The sequence below is a fragment of the Phyllostomus discolor genome, chromosome 8 (assembly GCF_004126475.2).
Source record: "Phyllostomus discolor isolate MPI-MPIP mPhyDis1 chromosome 8, mPhyDis1.pri.v3, whole genome shotgun sequence".
In the NCBI taxonomy this organism is placed as follows: domain Eukaryota; kingdom Metazoa; phylum Chordata; class Mammalia; order Chiroptera; family Phyllostomidae; genus Phyllostomus; species Phyllostomus discolor.
In genome coordinates, this window is record NC_040910.2 from 42,635,543 (window position 1) to 42,657,619 (window position 22,077).

Below are 22,077 nucleotides of genomic sequence, written 5' to 3' on the forward strand. Positions count from 1 at the left end.
AGAATGCACACAACAGTCAGAAGAAAATCAGGTCACAGCAATCCCTGCTTGAAACCCTCCTAGGCTCCCATTGCTCTCACACACTCCAGCCTCAAGGCCCTGAACCATGGCCGTGTCACTTCTCGACCCCTTGTCCCTCCACTGTTCGCCTCACTCCACTGCAGCCACACTGGCCTCCTCCATGGTCCCCAGAAGCTCCAAGCTCTTTCTTGTCTCTAGGCCTTTGCTCAAGCTGTTCCCTCTGCCCACAACACTTTTCCCAACACTGCTTTTGCCTATCCTTCAATTCTCTGCTCAAAGAGGCCTCCTTTACCCAGCCACCCTGGCTAGATGAAATTGGCTCCTCCCCTGAAGTTGTCTCTCCCTGCAGCCTGCTTGTTCCCTTCAGAGTAAACATCACAGTGCATAACATAGGTTCTTTCCCTGCACCTTTGCTGTCCTCCCCTGGGCTGGGAGCCCCAGGAGAGCAGAGAAGCTGTCTGTCTTAGTGACAGCAGCTCCCTTGGTCCTGGCACACAGTACAGGCTCATTTTTCTGAATGAGTGATTGAATAAATAAAAGAGTAAAAGTGAGATTGAGAGAGAAGGAAGAGAGAAGGGGAGAAAGGGAGGAAGAGATAAAAGGAAAGAGAGGAATGGAGGGAAGAAGAAGGGAAGGATGGAGGAAGGAAAGAAGAAAGGGGGGAGGGAGGGAGGCTCATGACCTGTTTTTGTACAGCCCTCAAGCCAAGAATGTTTTTTACACTTTTAAAGGGTTATAAAGAAGGAGGAGTAGAATGTGTAACAAAGACCATGCAACCTGAAAATGTATGATATTTATTATCTGGGCTTTACAGGAGGGAAATGTGCCTATCTTTGAGTTACTGCATTAGCTATCTATTGCTATCCAACAAATTGCCCTAAAACTTAGAAGTTTAAAGCAATAAATATTTATTATCATTCAGTTTCCTCAGGTTAGGAATCCCCAGGGAGCAGCTTAGCTGCATAATTTGAGCTCAGGGAATCTCTCATGAGGTGACAACCAAGATGTCAGCAGAGGCTGCTGTCATCTGAAGTCCTGATGGGAAGGAGCCACCTCCACAGTAGCTCACACACATGACTGGCAGGTCGGTCATGGTTGTCAGGGGGAGGACTCAGTTCCTTGCCATGTGCACCTCTCCACAGGTAGCTCGAGCGTCATCACAATACGGCAGCTGGCTTTCTCCAGAGCAGGTGATCCGAGAGGAAGAGCAAGGAGGAAGCCAAGATGTCTTTTTACGACCTAGCTTCATATAGGACACAGCATTATCTCCAAAACACTCTATTGGTCACACAAGCTAGTATAGGCAGGGACTATGCTGGGCACGACCTCCAGGAGGCAGGGGTCAATCGGGGCAATCTTGGAGACTGCCAACCACAGATAATAAGTGACAGAGCTTGGGGTTTGAACCCAAGCAATCTGGCTGCAGAGTCTATGCATTCATTGCCATGTACAGATGTCCCTCCAAGGCAAAAGGTGGGGACACTTTTACTTATTTTTTTAATATGACAATTCAGTTGTGTGTTTTTAAAATTTTTATTTATTGATTTTTAGAGAGGGGAGGAGAGGGAGGAAGAGAGGGAGAGAACATCAATGTGTGGTTTACTCTCACGTGGCCCCCACTGGGGACCTGGCCTCAACCAAGGCATGCGCCCTCACTGGGAATTGAACCAGCAACCCTTTGGTTTGAAACCCACACTCAGTCCACTGAGCTACACCAGCCAGGGTGGGACACTTTTTAAATAGGCCTTATTGTTATATCAATTTTAGATTTACGGAAAAACTGGGAAAATAGTACAAAGAACTCTCATATACCCCCGCAAATTTCCCCTATTAGTTTTTCCTTTTCAAATTTTTTTTTTATTTTTTAGTTTCAGTGGGCATACAATATTAGTTTCAAATGTATATCCCAGTGATTAGACATTATATAACTTACTAAGTGATCATCCCAGTAAATCTAATGCCCCTCGACACCATCCATAGTTATGACAATATCACTGACTGTATTCCCTATGCTGCACCTTCCATCCCTGTGACTGTCGTGTAACTGCCAACTGCTACTCCTTACTCCTTTCACCTTTTTCACCTACCCCCCACCCCTACCCACCTGGCAACCACCAAAATGTTCTCTGTATCCATGAGTCTGTTTCTGTTCTGCTTGTTCATTTATTCTTTTTTTAGATTCAGTTTTTGATAGATATGTACTTATTGCCATTTTATTGTTCATGTTTTTAATCTTTTTTTCCTTCTTCTTAAAGGAGACCCTTTAACATTTCCTGTAATACTGGTCTGGTGGGGATGAACTCCTTTAACTTTTTCTTACCTGGAAATCTCTTTGCCTATCCTTTGATTCTAAATAATAGCTTCGCTCAGTACAGTAATCTTAATTTTAGGTCTCACTTTTCCACACTTTGAATATTTCTTGCCAATCCCTCCTGGCCTGCAAAGTTTCTATTGATAAATCAGCTGAAAGTCTTATGGGAGCTCCCTTGTTGGTAGCTAACTTCTTTTTTCTTGCTGCTTTCAAGATTCTCTCTTTGGCCCTGACCAGTGTGGCTCCGTTGGTTGGGTGTGGTCCCGCAAAGTGAAAGGTCACTAGTTCAGTTCTGAGTTGGGGCACATGCCTATGTTGCAGGTTTGGTCCCGGTCAGGGTGCATACGAGAGGAAACCAATCTCTGTGGTTGTGGTTCCCCTATTATTAACACCTCCCATAATACATTTGTTTTACTTAATAAACCAACACTGATACATTATTATTTCCTGACATCCACAGTTATCACCTAGTGCCTTTTTCCAAGACCGTATCCAGGACACCACATCACATTTAGCTGCCAGGTCTCCTTAGGCTCCTTGTGGCTGTGACAATTTCTCGGACTTCTTCTTGTTTTCATATCCCTGAGAGTTTTGAGAAATACTGTTCAGGAATATTATAGGATATCCCTTTACTGGAATGTATCTGACGTTTTCTCATGATTAGACATGTGGGGGTCACAGGTTTGGTGGAGGAATGTCACAGAAATAAAGTGCCCCTTCCATTATATTGTATCAAAGGTATTTATGATCAACATTGTGACAACTGGTGTTGTCATAAACAATCACCTGACTGAAGTGGTGTTTGTCGGGCTTCTCTGCTGTGAGACCACTGTCCCCACTTCCTTCTCCATAGCATGCCCCCTGGGAGGAAGCCCGTCTGTGCAGCCCACTCTAAAGGGATGGGGTGTCTGAACGCACTACTGAAAACTCTTCTGCGTGGGGGATTAGTCGCTTCTCCCTCATTTATTATTTTTTCAATTTTTTATTTATTTCAGTAAGGACTCGTGGATATTAACTTGGTTTATAATCCAGTACTACTTGATGCTGTTGCTGAAATCATTCCCATGTGGGCACTGGGAGCTCTTTCAGTTGGCTCCTAGTGGGTAAATGGAAACTTTCACGTAAATTACTAACTTAGATCTTAATAGTATTGGCAGTTGATACTTCCACTCTGCCATAGACTAAGGTTTTTACTTATTTATTTTTATCTTTTTATTTGAATTGTTATTCAAGTACAGTTTTCTGTCTTTTACTCCCATTCCAGCCCCCTCTCCAACCCTCCCCACCTCTCCCCATTCCCAGCCCCCTAGTTTTTGTCCATGTGTCCTTTATACTTGATCCAGGTTTTTGTTTTTAATGACATAACACTTATTTTGTTTCTTTTATAAGTTCAGGTTAAACATTGCAATAATTTGATGCAGAAAATTCAGTTTCTCAAGTCAAGGAAAAGGGGGTCAGAGAAAATGGAATAAATATTAACTTATTTAAGAAAAAAAAGATGCCCTGGCTGGTGTGACTCAGTGGATTGAGTGCCAGCCTATAAACTAAAGGGTCACTGGTTCAATTCCCAGTCAGGGTACATGCCTGGGTTGGGGGCCAGGTTCCCAGTAGGGGGTGCTTGAGAGACAACCACACATTAATATTCTCTCCCTCTCTTTTTCCCTCCCTTCCCTTCTCTAAAAGTAAATAAATACAGTCTTAAAAAAAAAAAAGAAATTACCCAACCTCAACAACAGAATGTGGGACTAAAAGGTCTAGCATTCCTGTCATGAGAGCCCCAGAAAGAGAGGAGAAAAGAGCGTAACACAGAAAAAATATTTCAAGAAATAATGGCTGAAAACCCCACAAATGTCAAACAACACAGGCCTATAGATTCAAGAAGTTCAGCAAACCCCAAGCAGAATAGACTCAAAGAAACCCATGCCTGAACCCATCCTAATCAAAAGTTTTCTGCTGGCTCCCCCTGACAGCAGCTTGGGCTGCACCATGCTCCCTCCAAGCTGTGGACTTCCGCCACCGTTGTCTCCTTCCAGCCGCCATCACGATCATCTACCAAGACCATCAGCAAGAGCATCCTTCCCCCCTCCATCACGATCATCTACCAAGACTCATCCGCCCGATATGTGTTCTCATCTATAAGCCCGGGAGATTGAAGATGGACTGTGCCTGGAGGTGGAACAGAGGGACACTGATGACTCACTCATTGGTGGAAATGCCTCCACACCCAGGGTAAAGGTACCAAATGTGCAGTAATCACTTCTGTTGATATTGTCATGAACCATCATTGGGAAGAAAATAGCTTCACAAAAGAAGCCTGCAGGAAGTACATTAAGATGACATGAAATCATCCCAGGAAAACTTGAAGAACTGAAACCAGAAAGAGTAAAGCCTTTTATGACAGGGGCTGCAAACAAATCCAGCACATCCTTGCTACTTTCAAAAAACTACCTGTTCTCTATTGGCAAAAACATAAATCCAGATGGCGTGGTTGCTCTGCTGGCTACCATGAGGACGGTGTGACCCCATGTATGATTTTCCTTAAGGTTGGTTTAGAAGTGGAAAAACATTAAGAAATTTGACCATTTGGATCGTCACCTGTCATCATAACTGGGCTGCTGCTTTTCATCTGCACACCAGACTAGACAAATGGTATGGATGGTATCTTAAGCCCTTCATTTATTTTGACCTTGATTTATTTGGGGTGGAGGCATTGTTTTTAAGAAAAACATGTTGTGGAGTGTCTAACAATAAAATGCATTTAAACTCAATTGCTGAAAACTAAAGACAAAGAAAAACTGCTGAAATCAGCCAAGGAGGGACCAGCCATTGCACACAAAGAATGATCACAGTGACGGCAGATTTCTCATTGGAAAGCATGCAGGATGGAAGGCAGTGGGACGATATTTTTCAAGTTCTGAAAGAAAAGAACTGTCAACCTAAAATTCTATATGCACTGAAAATACCCTTCAGGAATGAAGGTTAATAAGGACATTCTCAAAGAATAACCAAGAAAATTTGTTTGCTAGCAAACCTGTTCTTTAAAAAATGATTATAGGAAGTTCTTCAAATGGAAAGAAAATAATACCGAAAGAAAGTTAAAACTTCAGGAACAAAGACCAAGAGAATGATACATTTTTGGTTGATATAATAGACTCTCTCTCTCCCCTTAAGTTCTTTAAAATATCTGATAGCTGAGACCCAAAATTAAAACAATGACTGACGACATTTTCAATGTATGTGATGTTCACATGTGACAACTCCAACATAAAAATGGGAGGGAAGGAACTAAATAGTGGCTTTGCATTCCATTCGAAGTGGTAAAATATTAATTCTAAATAGACCAGGAAAACTTCAGTATGTATATTGTGATCCCTAGAGCTACCATTAAAGAGAGGGATCATAGCCCTGGCTGGTATGGCTCAGCTGAGTGGGTGCTGACATGTGAACTGAAAGGTTGCTGGTTTGATTCCAGGTCTGGGCACATGCCTGGGTCGCTGGCCAGGTCCCTGGTTGGGAGTGCGTGAGAAGTAACCAATCTATGTTTCTCTTGCACATCAATGTTTTCCCCCTCTCCTTCTCCCCTCCCATCCACTCTCTCTAAATAAATAAAGAAAATCTTTAAAATAAAATTTCAGCTTGAAGGAACATTGCTATCAGCTGGCCTGAGTTCGAGTTCTGACTATGCCACTTACAAGCTGCCTGTCCTGCATGGTTTGCTTAAGCACTCTGAAATTCAGGTTCTTCATTTGCAAAAGGAACAGTGGCACCGAAGAAGAATGCTTAAGAATGACTTGATAGGCTGGAGCCCAGAGGACACCCCACAGAGTGCCTGGCACCCAGCAAGGCCTGGATACATTCAGAGTATTTTTGCTACTGTGATTTCTCCACTCACCGGATCCATTTGAGCAGAGCCCCAGACAAGTTACTCAACTTCGCATGTAATGCATTCCTGGAAATGTGTTCAAAGCTGATTATGCAAAATGCAAACAACAGATTTCTGGTGAAGGACTTCTATTTACTGAGGACTACACAAATGATAAAATCCCAAATTCCTTCTCACCCGTTAAGTGTCATTGCCAAAGATATATTTCCAGGATTTCACACATGTTGTTTTAAAAAATAACTGGATTGCCCTGACCGGATGGCTCAGCTGATTATACACCAAAAGGCCTGATTCCTGGTCTGGGCACATGCCTGGGTTGTGGATTCAATCCCCGGTCAGGGTGCATATGGGAGGCAACCAATTCATATTTCTCTCTCACATCCATCTGTCTCTCTCTCCTTCTCTCTCTCTCTCTCTTTCTCTCCCTACCTCTCTCTCTAAAGTCAATTTTAAAAGATTGAATTTATCTTACTGTGTATATTTTGGTTCTAATTACAAAAGTGATGGAAGTTTGTTGCCAAAAATAATTTAGTTGCTGAGAAATACGCAATGTGGAAAGTAAAGGTGCTATGGAGATCCTCACACAGAAATGCCCACAGGTGATTTTGTGTGCCCAGGGAGGGACCGTGCCCCCAGCGTCAGCAAGGTCCCAGATGCCAAAGCATCAGAATACAGGAAATGAAAGAAATGGTTCATTCGGCATGCTTAATACTTTAGTAGGCCTTTCCAAGTTGCCCTCTCCAAAGGTTCTAACAAGGGACTCCCTCTCCAACAGTTTTGAGATTTCCCTACTTCCAGTTCTGGGCATTCCCAAATGTCTTCATTTGGTCAACTGAGGGGAAATTTGACTAGGTTGCAAAAAGCATACACATGCTTCAACTGTGTCCACTTCCTCTATAATTAAACATATGGTCACCACCTTAAACCTCAAAGGGCCCAGCTGAAGGTCAAGATTTGTGGCTTTTGGCCCAATCTTCACTTGCCTCCACTATCCCCTCTTCTCACTAAGCCCCAGCTGCACTGGCCTTCCACCTCCTGCAATGGACCAAGCCCTTTCCCACACCAGGACCTTTGCACATGCTGTTCCCTCTGCCCTGAACCTCTTCACTTAGATAACTCCTATTCACCTGATGAGCAGAATCTTGCATTCAGAAAAACAAAACAACCGAAAAAACACTGTTTTCCCATTTATAATACTACTACCCACTTCATAGGGTTGCTATGAGGATCGAGTACATTTTAAAACACTTAGCACAGTGTTTCAGATAGTGTTAGGATTCAGCTCAAGAGGCACCTTCCCAATGAAGTCCGCCCTGACCACCCTAACCAGGTCCCGTTCCCATGTGTTATCCTTTCTCATGGTTCTCTCCATCCGGGAGGCGGTGGGGAGCGGAATACACCATAAATATAATTAAATAATTACTTGCAATATCATCTGCTTCATGCTTCTCTTTCCATTAAGACTCTGACTCTGGAAGGGCAGAGATGCTGCCCAGCACCACGCCTGCGCCATCAGAAGCACCTGATACGTACACGTCTGTCAAATTAATGAATGGATCCAATGAGCCCCAAATTGACTCAATCACATTATCAGCACATCCATTTTCTCCCTTTCCACACCTTTTTATAAAGACAAAGGATAAAATGCAGTAATGCTCACACCACTGCACAGCCAGCCACATCTAGCCCTCCCCCCACCAAAAAAAAAAAAAATCTCAAACAGAACTGTTGGTCGGTAGGCAGCGCCCCCATGTGATCGCTGAGAATGTTTGCTTTTCTGTTAATGTACAATGCTGACATTCAATACTCTGGTTAAATATTGTTTGTCCTTCCAAATCAACTCTCCCCCTTTCCCCCCCAACTCTGTGCCCTGAGAGGTTGACCGCATGACCAGATCCCGGCTCTCCTTGCCTTCTGGTGCAGCCACTGAGAGGCTCCAGCAGGAGATGGGAGTGTGGGAGGAGAGAGGCAGGGTCTTTATTCTCTCGTGCTTGGTCATAGGCTGGATCCAGTGACTCAGTTTTAAAGTTCAGAAGGAGGCAGAAGTGATACAATGTGACTTCCAGGGTAGGTCATGAAAAGATACAACCTCCACCCAGGTTTCCTTCTCTGGAATCACTTGCTCTGGGAAAGCCTGCTGCCAAGATGGGAGTGTACTCAGGCATCTCAAGGAGGGATAAATTGAGGCATTCCACCACCCAGCATTCACCTGCCAGCCATGTGAGTGAGCCACCCAGGAAGCAGATCACCTGGCCCCAATCAGACCCTCAGGGGACTGCAGCCCCCACAGACATCTCGACAGCAACCCTGTGAGACCCTGAGCCAGAAAAGCCCAGCAAAGCCGCTCCTGGATTCCTGACCCACAAAAACTATATGAAATAATAAGTTTGGGGATAACTTGTTATGCAGTGATAGAGCACTACTACAACTGCTGACAACAGTCCCATGCTCCCACCTCGGGGGCCCTTGGCACTTGCTGTTGGCTCTGTCTGGGACTCTCTTCACCCACCTCCTTCAGGTCTGCCCTCAGAGGTCACTTCGAGTCACCTCCTCTGACGCCCCCTTTTCCATCTCCCTGCCTCAGTTCATGTTTCTTCTAACACTTATGTCCTGTGCGTGTGTGGGTGTGTGCGCGTGTGTGTATAAAATTTCTCGTGTTTCCCCTACTAGAATACCAGCTCTCAGAGGGCAGAGTTCCTAGTTTTGTTTGATGCTCTATCCACAGGACCTGGAACAGTGCCTGGCACAGAGTGAGCACTCAGTATGGTGGCCACTACTAGGAGCATCTAGTGGCCCTGCTCCTTGTAGTAGCTGGAACAGTCTCCCACTTGTCTCTGGTCGATTCGGTGCCCACCCTGGCCAGGGGACGGGACATAGCTGTGACCTCCCCTTCCATTGGGTAAGGAGCATTTGGCAACTATAAAGGGAAAGCCCCTCCACATCTCCCCACTTCCCTCGAGACAAAATCCCAGGCCCTGTGTGCAGCCTCCAGGCCCCCATCCCTGCCTCAAAAAGCCACGAACTGTTTGCATTCACTGATAGAGTCGTCTCCACACACACAAAGCTTTGGGAGTCAAATAAAAAACATTAGAACACCTATTTTTTTAATCTTCATTTTTTGTTTGCTAAAGAATATACTTATTTAATAAATATATTATTATAAATAATCTACAGAATCTATTGGTATAACTGTATTTGTATGTCATTTATAAAGGAATATCCATCTGGGGTGGAGCTTCAACATTTCTCTGATAGGGGTGCACAATTGGAAAAAAATGGAGTCATTTGTTCTAATGTAATTTTGCTTCCCCCCAGAGGACATCTGGCAATGTCCGGAAACGCTTCCAGTTGTCAACCACTGGGGGAGGGGTGCCACTGGCATCTAGAGGGGGGGACAGCAAGGATGTTGCTCAGCGTCCTACAGCGCACAGCACAAAGAACTCTCCAGCCCAAAATGTCGGCAGTGAGGAGGTTGAGAAGCCCTAGCCCGAAGCACCAGACTCTCTCTTGATTCGGGAGTCTTTGCACCAGCTGCTTCCCCCTCCCCACTCTATCATTAGCCTAGCTAAAACCTCAAACTTCAAGCCTTCCCCTCCTCCAAGAAGCCATCCCTGTTGCCTATGGGCTGGGTCAGAGCCCCTTGTAAGGACACCTTCAGCCCCCAGTGCTGACTGGGTTAGAATCTTCTTGCTGTGTTTTTACAAGCACCTGCCGCAAGCCCCAATGCCTGTGTCTTCGGACTAACAGCGCTGGGTGGCCCAGTGACTAGTTCGCTTCCTAGTTTGCATGCCTGGCGGTACTAAACGTCCTCCCCAGGGTCTCGAATTCTGGCAAACACCCAAATACGCAAGCACACAAAACCCACACACACCTAGAGTGTAGTCCCTCTTATCATCCCCATTTTACAGAGGGGTACACTGAGGTTCAGAGAAGGATATCAGGCAGCCAGATAGAAGACTCGGAAAGAGGTAAGGGCCTTGCTCCTAATTAGCGCCTGATTCCTGGGGGAGGAAAGAAGGCGAGAGGAACTAGGGGAACGCTAGCTTCGGGGGGCCAGCAGCGCGGAGACTCGCAGCGGCCTTCCATGCAGCCCCGCCCCCACGAGGACGTGAAGACGCGGACCCCGCGCAGCGTGGGGACATGTGACCGACTGCAGAGGCCGCACCGCCTCCCCCACCCAAGGTCTGCGCGCTCCGCTGCAGGGTGCAAACCCCACGAGCCCTCCTGGGTTTGGGGCGCTAGAGCAGAGGCGGAGCCGGGGCGGAGCCGGCGCACAGCCCCCAACCCATCCATCGAAAGCGAAAGAAGGGGCCAGGAAGGAAAGGCGGAGCTGGCCCGGAGCCCCGCCCCCTGCCCTGCGTGCTGCTGGACCGCCGGGCGCGCCCAAGTACGGGGGGCGCAGAGCGCGCAGTGCGGACCCTCGCGGTACCTGCGCGGGCCGCCACCATGTCTCAAGAAGGTGTGGAGGTAGGAGATGACTACGACTGGGCCGGGGGCCCGCCAGAGATGCCAGGGAGGGGCAGGGGCCGCGAAGGGGGCTTCACAGTTCCTGGTACTCCATCCGAAGCTCAGACCTTTCCCTAGCTGGCGCTTGTCCCCCTTCAGAAAGGAGAGTGACTGCCACCTCCCCCTGAGCGAAATGCGGCCTCCTCGACGAAAGCGGGGGCTGCAGTGTCAAGGGTCAGAGGCCAGGGTTGCCTGGCCGGCCTCCTCCCGAGCCTGGGACGCTTGCCCCAGTCCACACCCTCCCCCAAAGCCTGGTGGGGACTTTGGCTTTTTCCAGGAAATGCCTTGAGGGATGGAGGTAGGAGGTGCTGAGGCCAAAACCATGGGTCAAGTTCGGGCAGAGAGGAGAAAGACTAGAGATGGGGGAGGGGCGATCGCTCTTCTCCTTACACCTTCGGAGCCCACCTGACTCCTCCATCCCCCAGCTGGAGAAGAGTGTCAGGCGCCTCCGGGAGAAGTTTCATGGGAAGGTTTCCTCCAAGAAGGCGGGGACTCTGATGAGGAAATTTGGCAGCGACCACACCGGAGTGGGCCGCTCCATCGTGTATGGTGAGCGGACAGGAGGGCTGGGGTCCTGGTTCTGGTGGGGGTTCCGCGCGAGGGGAGCGTGGTCGGTGAGGAAGGTAGAGAGAGGCGTTGAGATCCTCTCTTGGTCTGTATTGGGGCTCTGGGAACCTGAAATTCCCACAAGATCCTTCAAGGGCCCTTCACTTACACTTACTCTCCCCACCAGGAGTAAAGCAGAAAGATGGACAGGAACTGAGTAATGACCTGGATGCCCAGGTAAACTGCCCCCTCTTCTCAAAGGACAAGGTAACTGGGGAGGGAGAACAGTGGGAACCCAGCCCATCCATCCATAATGAGCCCCCTCAGTGCACCTGCCAGTCCACAACGCATGGTCCAGCCACATTTACTTCTTCACTGCTCAGCCAGGAAGCTTGCAAACAGTATGTGTTCATTACTTGCTGATGGTATTAAATGGGGGAGAGAGACATGAAACTAACGAGCAACACCAGCCAGGATTAATGTCATCATAGAGGAGTCCTGGAGGTCAGAGAAAGCTTCCTAGAGGATGTGTTGCCAACTCGCTGGAGAAGAGTGATCCCTGGGAATGGAGGGGTCAGAAAGGGTCTTGTAGAAGAGAGAATGGTGTGAGCAAAGGCACACAGTCTGGGATGAGCAGGAGATGAGGAAGAGAGAGGGGCAGGGAAGCTCAAGTGCTAAATGGATGGGTGGATGGATGGATGGATGAAAGGCTTTGAGACACAGGAACATCACGGCCACATTGCCCTCTGCATGGCTTTGGTGGCTGATGCACTGTGGATTTTGCCTTCTTGAAAGGCCCACCATTGAGTTGTTAAAGAGTATAATAAAATATGTATTGCACTCTTTATATTTATACATTTACATTTATACCTGTAAGGAGTATTGTAAAATAATAGCAAAGAGGAGCATTGATGGAGCACTTCCCTTGCAGCAGGACTCCAGGAATTTTACCTGTGACTCATTTCATTGGCACAGTGGCCCCATGAAACAGGCCCTATTATTTATCGCCTCATTTGACAGATGAGGAAACCGAGACACAGAGCGAGGAAGTCACTGGCCAGGATTATGCAGCATGCGGGAGGCCACTGGAACTTGAACCCCAGCCACACAGAGCCAGAGCCTAGACTCTTAGATGCCCTTCATTAGGAACCCAGGGTTGGGGGGTGGCTTGGCCACATTCTTACAGCTGAACGTAATGGGCAGGGGGCGAAGAGCAGGGGATCAAACTTGCTTCTATCTGAACCCAGAGTTGGAACACGTAACTTAAAGCAGCATGATCTCAAAGAGGCAACGTCTCAATGCTGACAAGCATATGACATTCGCAAGCAGAATGGGAGTATGAGGTCCAGACCTGCCTCACCACACTCACTGAGGGTGATCTCAGGCAAGCCCTCTACCAGCTCTGGGCCTCAGTTTCCCCATCTCAGCAATGGGGATAACAAGTGAGCCCACCTCTCAGAACTGCTATAAGGGTAACTGAGTAAGCGAGTACCACTTAGTCAGCTCCCTGTGAGTTGGGAACACTCTACTCTTATATGGGGCCAAGATCCCCCCCGCAACAAATAAGGTGAAAAGAGGCCTGAGCTGAATCCTCAGCCTCTGCCCCTCGTGTCTCCACCCAGGACCCACCAGAGGACATGAAGCAGGACCAGGACATCCAGGTGAGTCCAAGACATGGGCTTGGGGAGGTGGACCAGGGAGGCCACCCATGGGGGAGAGGTGTATGCCTGTCGGAGAGTGGCACTGACATGTGTTCATTTTGGGGGAGGAGGGTGACCACACTGTAATGCCCACCCGCCCAATTCCACAGGCAGTGGCGACCTCCCTCCTGCCACTGACGGAAGCCAACCTGCGCATGTTCCAGCGTGCCCAGGAAGACCTCATCCCTGCCGTGGACCGGCAGTTTGCCTGCTCCTCCTGTGACCATGTCTGGTGGCGCCGCGTGCCTCAGAGGAAGGAGGTGATAACTCAACCCCTGACCTCAATTCTGCTGACTGCCCTAAACTCCACTCCCAACCCCCACCCTCAGTGTCTGAAGCTCTGATTTTAAGAACATCATTTAAGAACAGCAAGCTCTGGGAGCTCAACCTCAGTCTCAGACCCCAACTCCCACCCTGAGCTGGACATCTGACCTTTAACTTGAGGAGCTCAACCCTTACCCCAGAGCTTGACTTCTGACTCCACAGTTTGACAGCTACCTCAGAAATCAAACCTGACTGTGAAACCTCAACCCCAAATCTGACTTCTGGACCCACTGACCATTGGGCTTGTACATGCTTAAGAACCAGCTCTTGCAGCTTGGGAGGGACCCCAGATTTGTAGTGTTGACCAATTTCCATGGTGTAAATATTCCCAATAATCAAGCTACCAGAGCTCCCCTTTGACAGGGAGCCTGTTCACTTTTCCACACCCCCAGGTGTCCCGGTGTAGGAAATGCAGGAAGCGCTATGAGCCAGTGCCATGTGACAAGATGTGGGGCGTGGCTGAGTTCCACTGTCCAAAGTGCCGGCACAACTTTCGGTGAGGCACCCCTTAGCCCTGCCCTTCCTGCTCTGGCCCCAGCCCAGCCTAAGCCTCACCCTCACCCTTGGACCCTCACGGCCCTGCCTGCCCCCAGGGGCTGGGCACAGATGGGGTCCCCATCCCCTTGCTATGGATGTGGCTTTCCCGTGTATCCGACACGGATCCTTCCTCCGCGCTGGGACCGGGACACAGGGCACCGCAGCACCCACACCCACTCCTGCTCAGCTGCCGACTGCTACAACCGGCGAGGTAAGGGCCTGGAGTGTGCCCCCACTCTGGGCGGTCTGTTTGGCCTTGATCTAGCAACCTCTGGGGTCTTAAGTACCAAGAGCCCTCTGGGGTCTCAGTCCCTGTGGCCACTTCCCATGGCATTGGCCCCTCCTTCCATGTCTTCTGTGCCCCACCCCAGTCTCTGGCCTTCAGCACTACCTCCCACAGCATCAGCCACCTTCCATCGTCTTGCCCATGAGGCTCTGTAATTTTCCTCCAGTGGCCCATGGCCTCTGCCTCTATGGTCTCTCTATTCTTGGTTCCTGTTTTGTCTTCTGGAGTCTCAGGTGATGCCCATGTCCCTGGGTCTCCTGTGGCATTGACACCTATGACTTTCAACTCTGAACCTTCTATAGCTCTGAGCCTGTGGCCTCAGCCTGTCCCCTTCCCAGATCCCCCATGGCCTCAGACCCCTTGCCCCCAAAGTCTCATGTGACCTCAAGCCCATGGACCTCAGAACCCCTCCCTTCCCAGAGCCCCACGTGCCTGGGACATCCTGTGCACACCCCAAGAGCCGGAAGCAAAACCACCTGCCCAAAGTCCTGCACCCCAGCAACCCCCACATCAGCAGTGGCTCCACTGTGGCCACCTGCCTGAGCCAGGGGGGCCTCCTAGAACACCTGGACAACCTCATCCTGGAGGACCTGAGGGAAGAAGAAGAGGAGGAGGAGGAGGAGGAGGAGGAGGGTGGGCACGGGGAGTGACCCCTGCCAGGTGCAGATGCAAACCAGACACAGTGTGTGGATACTTTGTGTTGTTATAAAATATGAGCTCAAACCAAGATCTAAGTGCCCTTGGGAAGCCACCTGGGTTGGAGATGTTTGCAGGGGGATTCTTGGGTCCTGTTTTCAGGGTCCTGGGGGGCAGATCCATGGTGGGAAGGTCTGTGGGACATGGCTCACACTGAACCATGGAGGAGGTGTGGCCAGGACAACTTGGGCTCCTGGTGACAAACATCCCCTGGAACCTGGGGGACAGATGATCACAGCCTCAGAGGCCGGATCAGCATGGCAGCCTTCTTGAGAGAGTAAGCCCCTCCACGAAACTCAGTCCAATAGACCCCGTCCTGGTAGCGGTTGCGGTAGTGGCCACCACGGTGCCACACACCATTGAGGTTGGAGTGGGCACAGGCATGGTACCACCAGCCTCCCCGATGGTACAGGGCACAGTTACCTAAGGGGAGAGAAAGTCCATGTTCTCTTACCAGAATAAAATTATCTACCAGTATCTTCTAGTGCAGGGCTTTTAGCCAAGCATCCCTTGGCCCTTCACTTTCTTCTTCAAAGTAATGGCCTTAATTCCTTCCCTATCCCCTTACCAAAGTACAAGTCACACTTTTCCCACCCTTTCTGCAACCTAGGATCTCTACCTCATTCCTTTACCAGGGGGGAAAAATCTCCACTTCCTTTATAGAATAAGAGTCTTAGCTCTCAGAGTCCCCCGTGCATCCCACGAGAACAAGAGTCCTGACACTATTGCCTCATCAGAGAATGAATCTGGGCTCCTCAGCCCTTCACCAGAATAAAAGTCCTATGCCCTGTTCTCTTGCAAACCCTGATCCTTACCAGAGAGAAATTTTACCACCTTCCATTCTTACCAGAAATCCCGCCTTCCCACCCCACCCCCCACAGGAATAAGAGCTCCTTACCAGAATAGGAGTCTCGGTCCCTATCCACGGTGCTGAAAGGCTTATCACTATGCCAGGAAAGAGAGTCTCCAGCATCTCCATGATACTGGCCAAGCCGTAGGCGGTAGTGGTCCCTCTCAGGCTCCAGAGAGAAACCATCATAGTGGGCACGGGCACCACGGCCCCCCCAGTCCTCTAGGAGCACCAGTAGCTCATGGTCCCCATGGCTGGTCAGCTGATACACCGGTTCAAGGCCTAGCCAGTATTCCCCATCAGGCTGCCCAAAGCCCACCTGGCAGGGCAGGAAAGTCAGAAAGTTAGAAGCAGGTCCCCTCCTCTGCCCAGCCCTGCCCCTACTTAGCTGTGCCCACCTTGTAGTGCTGCCAGGTAGTGAAGAAGTTGACTGAGCCATCTTGCCGCCTCTGAATCACAGTCCAGCCTCCACCCTCCAGCTGTTGCTCACACCAGGCTGACACCATATAACGGCCCAGTCGCAGCTCATACACTCCACTCTGCCTATGGCCTGCCTGGTGTGCCTCTGCACAATCTTGCCATGGGCCTGTGGGGACAGACATATGGGGTAAGTACAGCCTGGACCAACCAACCCCTTATTAGAGTAAGAGTCCTAGTTTTCACTGGTTCCCCTCACCAGAATAACAGTCCTGCCTCTCCCATTCTCATCAAAATTCAATACTCCAATACCAATTTCTTTGGAAGTCACTCTTCTCTCACTACAGCACATGTGGATCCTGGAGTTTTTAAATCCTGGTTATGTGGTCTCACCAGAATAAAAGTCCTGAACATGGTACTCTGAACCAGTTAAAATTCTCACCAAAGTAGCAATCTTAAATCCCCTGATCCCCATCAAAATGAAAGTACCTACTCTCCTATTTTCGTACCTAGTAAAAATTTTGGCCTTTGTATCAGAGTAAAAGCCATAGTCCCTTGTTCCATCACCAGATTAAAAGTATTACTTTCTCCAGTCTCCTCACTGTCAGAGGAATATACCATTAAAATCCTGATTCTAATTTCCCTCTGCTCATGCTACACTGGAAGTCACCTGGCTCTTCACACCCCTCAACAGCCCTGCCCTCATCTTACCCATTTGCTTGGTAGGGAGAGCAGGGTGCCCTGCAGGCATGGGAGAGGCCAAGGGACCCTGCTGCCTCAGGGTCTGGTCTCTCTGGGACTCTGGGGCTGGGTCTAAGCTGCTGGTGTCATTGGTGCTACCCACCAGACTGACTGGAACCACAGGCACCAGGGGCGGTGGCAGGACCTGGGTGACCAAGAGAATCAGATGTGATTGCATTAACCATCACCCCAGGCTACTCTGGGCTGCTCAATCTCTCAGCACCCAGATGGGCAGGAGATCAGGCAGGGGCATGGATTGATTGATCCTCCCCAAAAGCTTAACTCTAGCTGTCAAGAGCAGACAGAGAAAGCTGAGCTTAAATTCCTACTCTGATGTGCACAACTTAACCAATCTGTGCCTCCAACTCCTTTAAAGTAAAAATAATGATATGAGTGGCTCCAACAATGAGTAATAACTTATTGAGTACTCCTAACAATTCTGTAAGGTAGGGACTGTCCCAGAGTAACACGTTCCAGAATTCGGAATACTATGCAGGAGTTAGAAACAGTGTTGCAGAGTCTATATCGTATATCACATAACACTTCCATAACATGGCTTTTTGGTCTTTATCCACATAATATTACAAGATGCTAAGAATATTCATATGAAGGGGGTAAGTAAAGATTTTAAGTAGCCACTGTTGAGTTTTGACCCAAATGAATTATAGGAGAGGCAAGAATCTGGGTTTCAGAACGTTTTGGGTTTTGCAATACAGATAAGAGATCGTGGGGTTGCAGGAGGCCCATCTTACACACAGTGCACACAGGCTGGGATTCTGGGGGATACAATGGAGGTTACCTGCTGTTGCCCGCCCGCGCCACCCGGACACAGGCGCTCCAGACGGGCAATAAGGCTACTCTGACGGCTAACTAGCTGCGCCAGCTCTCGGAACTTGACATCCAGCTGATGAAAGCGGGTGGCTGCACGCTGTGCCTCCGCCGAAGCATTGAGCACGCGCTCCCCGAGCAGTTCCAGCGCAGCCGCGGGCTCCACCCTTGGACCTGGCCCCGCCCCCGGGCCCGCCTCGTGTTGCAGCTGTGTCTGCAGCTGGCCTAGGCGCGTGCTTAGGCTGCGGCTCTCCTTGCGCAGCGCGCGCACCTCGCCCGCCACTGCGCCGTCAGCCGCCGCCAGACGCTGGAGTTCCTGCAGCAGCTCCTCGTGGCGGCCTACACGCACGCGCAGCGCGGCAACCTCGCTGGCGTTCACGGCGTCCGGGGCTGGGCGCGGCGCAGTTGGTCCGCTCCAACACACTGCGCCTGTGAACTTCTGCTGGGGTAGCACGAAGGTGTAGGTGCAGCGCGGGGGGGCCGCCCGCGCCCATGAAATGCCCAGCAGGAGCAGCAGCTGCAGCGTGTGTAGGTCTGGTACCCACATGGCGGCCCTGCAGGCAGAGGACAAACGGGAGGGAGAGGAGGGCCGGGGAACCCAGACTAGACCGACTCTCAGGCTGAACTAAACCCAACTGCGCCCAATGCGCGTGTTTACACCTCTATGACTCCAGGTCCACACACACTCACCTCTATACCTCCCCCCACCCCCAAGCCTGGAGGCAACCCAGTGGGATCCTGCCCAGGCCTCTCCACTGAGTTCCAGGCACCCTGCGGGACAGAACTCAACAAGCCTTCACTGAGTGCCTACCGTGTTCCGGCCTCATTTCTAGGCGTTGGTAATACGGTCAGAAACAAAATCCCTGCCCTGGTGGGCAAGGAACAAAATAAAGTATGAGATTAATAAAATGTTTTAGATGGTGCTAGGAGAGACACGGGGATCTATGCAGCAGCAATTTGAGAGGAGAGGAAGACCTGGAGGACGTGACGTTTGACTAAAGACCTGAAAGGGGTGAAGGAGGAAGCCATGGGGATGTCTGGCGGGGAGAAGAGGAGCCCTTGCGTGGGAACAACAGGTACAACATGAGGCTAAATCATGCTGATGTATTAAAAAAAAAAAAAAAAAAAAAAAACACCTTGAGAGGCTGGAGCAGAAGCAGGGGAAGCGTGGGTGGGAGGGGATGAGGTAGGGTGAGGGGCAAGTCTCACTCAGTCTAGTAATGGACGGGCCGTCTCCCATGTCCTCAGATCAAAACATACCCCCCCCCAATACCCATGTGCTCCAGGTCTGCTGTGTCCCCCAGGTGTCACCCAACTTACACAGGTGACCTCCAAGTGTCCTCACTCAAGGATGTGTACTCATGGCCACCTACACCTGACCCTGTAGGATCCTGTAGGATCCTGTAGGATCCACACACAGGCTCCCATTGCATCATACTTGGGGGTAACCGCCTCTCCAAGGAGGACACACATACCTCACATATACACTTGCTGACACTCAAAACTCTTAGCACATGTCCACATACCACCCCCATCTGCACCAAGTCCCACTATGTCCCAATCCACACGCCCTGGTGGCCACACGGGCACATGTCCCATGGTCTTTATCATCATACACATCTCTTTCACACATTCAACAAACACTCCTTGGGTGCCTATTGTGTGCCAGGAGCTGTTCCAGGCGATGAGGACTCAGCCATGACCAACACAGACAAATTCCTGCCTTCATAAAGTTGACATCCTGGCTGGGACAATGGATGGCAGATAGGTCAGGGTGATGAGTGTGTAGGAGAAACCTCAAGCAGGGAAAAGGATGGGAATCCTGGGCTGGGAGAGGCATTTTAAATAGAGGGTTCAGGCCTCTGTTTAAAGAGAAGATGAAGCCCTGGCTGGTGTAGCTCAGTGGACTGAGCACGGGCCTGTGAATCAAGGTATCACTGGTTCGATTCCCAGCCAGGGCACATGCCTGGGTTGCAGGCCAGGTCCCCAACTGAGGGCATGTGAGGGGCAACCACACATTGGTGTTTCTCTACTTCTTTCTCCTTCCCTTCCCCTCTCTTTGAAAAATAAATACATTCTTTAAAAAAATAAAGAGAATTGACACTTGAGTGAGGACCTGAAGGAAAAGAGAGAAAGGGAAGGACACTCCGGCAGAGGGAATAGCAAGTGCAAAAGCCCTGAGGTGGGAGCTTGCTAACGTGCCCAAGGAATAGCAGAGAGGCCTGTGAGGTGGGAACAGTGAGTGAAAGGAGGTGAGGGTAAGAAGGTGAGGCAACAAAGTGTTCAGGACCCTGAGAGTCTCAAGGAGGACTTGGGTTTTACCCTGGCTCATGTGGGAGCCAGGAGGGGTTCTGAGGTGGAAAAAGACACATTCATGACTGAGCTCACACATCACACAGCAGCTCCCAAGGGCAGAGGAGGGTCCTCTCCTTACCCCAAAGACACCAGACCCCCCAACAAAAGCAATGGACTACATACCCTGGAGCTAGAGTATGTAACATCCACTGCCTACCAGGATCTCAGGCCGAGGTAAGAAAGTGGACTGGGAAGCCCCCCAGCCAAGCAGAAGCCCAGGTATGTCAATGGACAGAATCAGCCTTCACCTGCCCTCTCACCTCTCACCACCAAGATGCTGAATCCAGTGAGGAGGCCCGTAGCAGGTACAGAAGTCAGAGGAAAAGCCAAGGGTCTAGTCCAGCAGGGGCCTCTGAGCTGGGGAAGGGAAGAGCTGGTGGGAGAGCAGGAGGGAGGAGACTTGGTAACCCCTAACCCCACTGAATCCCCGGAGCCTGGGACTAAAGCTGTGATGCTGAGCCCAGGAGCTCCAACTGTAAATATTTAGCCTTTCCCGTATAAGAACTGAGACCAAATTGCCAGACACCCCTGCCCAGGCCACCAGAGCCTGATAACACAGGTCAGTGCCCTGGACATTCCCCCCATAGTGGAGCATAGAGCGTGGGAGGCTGCAAGCCCCAGGAAGCCAGGGAGGTCCAGCGTCAGACACAGACATATGCACACGCACAGAAAAGGACAATCACCAACATCACCAGTGGCACCTGCTGTGTGCCAGCCATGACTCTAAGCTCTTTACACCTTTTATCTCATGTAATCCTCGCAACCCTAGCTGGCTTCTGTGTGTAGCCTCGCTTTGCAGCAAGGAAAACTCAGCCTCAGAGAGGGTGAGTAACTTGCTCACGGTGCCACAGCCCAAAAGAGTCTGTGGTGGGATTTGGCCCAGGTAGCTTGTCCAAAACTTGCACGTGTATATCCTGTGACAGTCACACACACCCATGTGCACACAACAATGAAGCACAAAGACACACAGACACCCAACAACATATGCAAATTGCTGCACAAAGCAGCAAAGATACACAGATGGGATCTGTGTGTGTGTTTGTCTGGCATGTTCATACACAGATTCCTTTGGCCAAAGACACAGCTGGAAACACAACTCAGATTTAGGCAGCAGTTGTGTGTTCAAAATATGGTCACACACAGACATATACATCATGACTTAAAGGAAAACACAGCAAGACCATGATACCCGCCCCCCCCACCATAGTGTGCATGTTGCCATTTGTCTCCCACACACACCATCACATCCTCACTCTGTGCAAGTCATGCAGGGACAGAAACAGGCGGAAGTAACCATACAGCCATTTCTCAGGGGTACAGAGAGACTCACACAGGGCCCAGAGCACAGGTCTGGGCTTTCCAATGTGTGCGAAGGCCTTGCCCACCAACCAGCAGACCAGCAGCCTTCTTCCCCTGTTCCTACCGTCCTGAACTTGTAATCCAAGTGGACTCCTGGGCTGTAAGAGGAAATGGTCCTCCCAGATCTGAGAGAGGCTGCCAGGCTGGGCCCCTTGCCCCCCCCCACCCACAGCCCCCTCCAGCTTCCCTTATTGGCAGCAGAGAGAGAAAAAACCTAAGTCACAGAGAGGCTGACAGAAAGGAGAGTAAGTCTGAGAGAGAGGGGGGGGGGGAGACATGGGAGAAATGGGGAGAGACAGGGAGTCAGAAGAGAGAGGATGTAAGAGAAGGGGATGGGGGGAGAGAGAGAGAGAAAAGAGAAAGACGGAAACTTAGAGGTTGTGAAAGAGACAATTGACAGCAGAAACAAAGTTGGGGGAGAGGAAGATGGACAGGGAGAAGACAGAGTGAAGGAAGAACTGGGGAGGGGGAGACAGATGAAGAGGGGAGGCAGAAGGAGGAGGGGAAGCAAGTGGGACAGCGAAAGAGATTTTGGGGGTTGTCCCTTCCCCCAACCCAAGGTTCTGGGGAAGAAGCCAGAGGCCTGAGGCCAAGACTGGGGCTTTGAGCAAAAACCGGGAGGGGATGAATTTTTCAGCATGGCCCACATCACCCTGAGTTTCCAGAAGGTGATGTGGAGTTTCCAGAAGATGATGTGGAGTTTCCATGCTTAGCCTG

At 50.1% G+C, this 22,077-nt stretch overlaps 2 protein-coding genes across 3 annotated transcripts; one reads left to right on the forward strand and one right to left on the reverse strand.

Annotated features, from left to right (window-relative positions):
- Window positions 1-10,363: 10,363 nt before the first annotated feature.
- SHFL (shiftless antiviral inhibitor of ribosomal frameshifting) lies at window positions 10,364-14,839 on the forward strand. The gene is made up of 8 exons (XM_028519948.2): window positions 10,364-10,682; window positions 11,147-11,270; window positions 11,455-11,504; window positions 12,890-12,928; window positions 13,078-13,227; window positions 13,684-13,787; window positions 13,885-14,039; window positions 14,535-14,839. The coding sequence occupies exons 1-8, from the start codon at window positions 10,662-10,664 to the stop codon at window positions 14,762-14,764; spliced, it is 873 nt and encodes a 290-aa protein (XP_028375749.1). The 5' UTR covers window positions 10,364-10,661; the 3' UTR covers window positions 14,765-14,839.
- ANGPTL6 (angiopoietin like 6) lies at window positions 14,800-20,654 on the reverse strand. Of its 2 annotated transcripts, XM_036032310.1 has the most exons (7): window positions 20,262-20,654; window positions 18,432-18,514; window positions 17,618-18,200; window positions 16,789-16,963; window positions 16,059-16,246; window positions 15,709-15,979; window positions 14,800-15,233 (listed from the first exon to the last, which is right to left on the reverse strand). In XM_036032310.1, the coding sequence occupies exons 3-7, from the start codon at window positions 18,191-18,193 to the stop codon at window positions 15,043-15,045; spliced, it is 1,401 nt and encodes a 466-aa protein (XP_035888203.1). In that variant the 5' UTR covers window positions 18,194-18,200; window positions 18,432-18,514; window positions 20,262-20,654; the 3' UTR covers window positions 14,800-15,042. The 2 variants fall into 2 exon arrangements, with proteins under 2 accessions (XP_035888203.1, XP_028377103.2); XM_028521302.2 differs by lacking the exon at window positions 18,432-18,514 and having other exon boundaries at window positions 20,262-20,653.
- Between the last annotated feature and the right edge of the window lie 1,423 nt (window positions 20,655-22,077).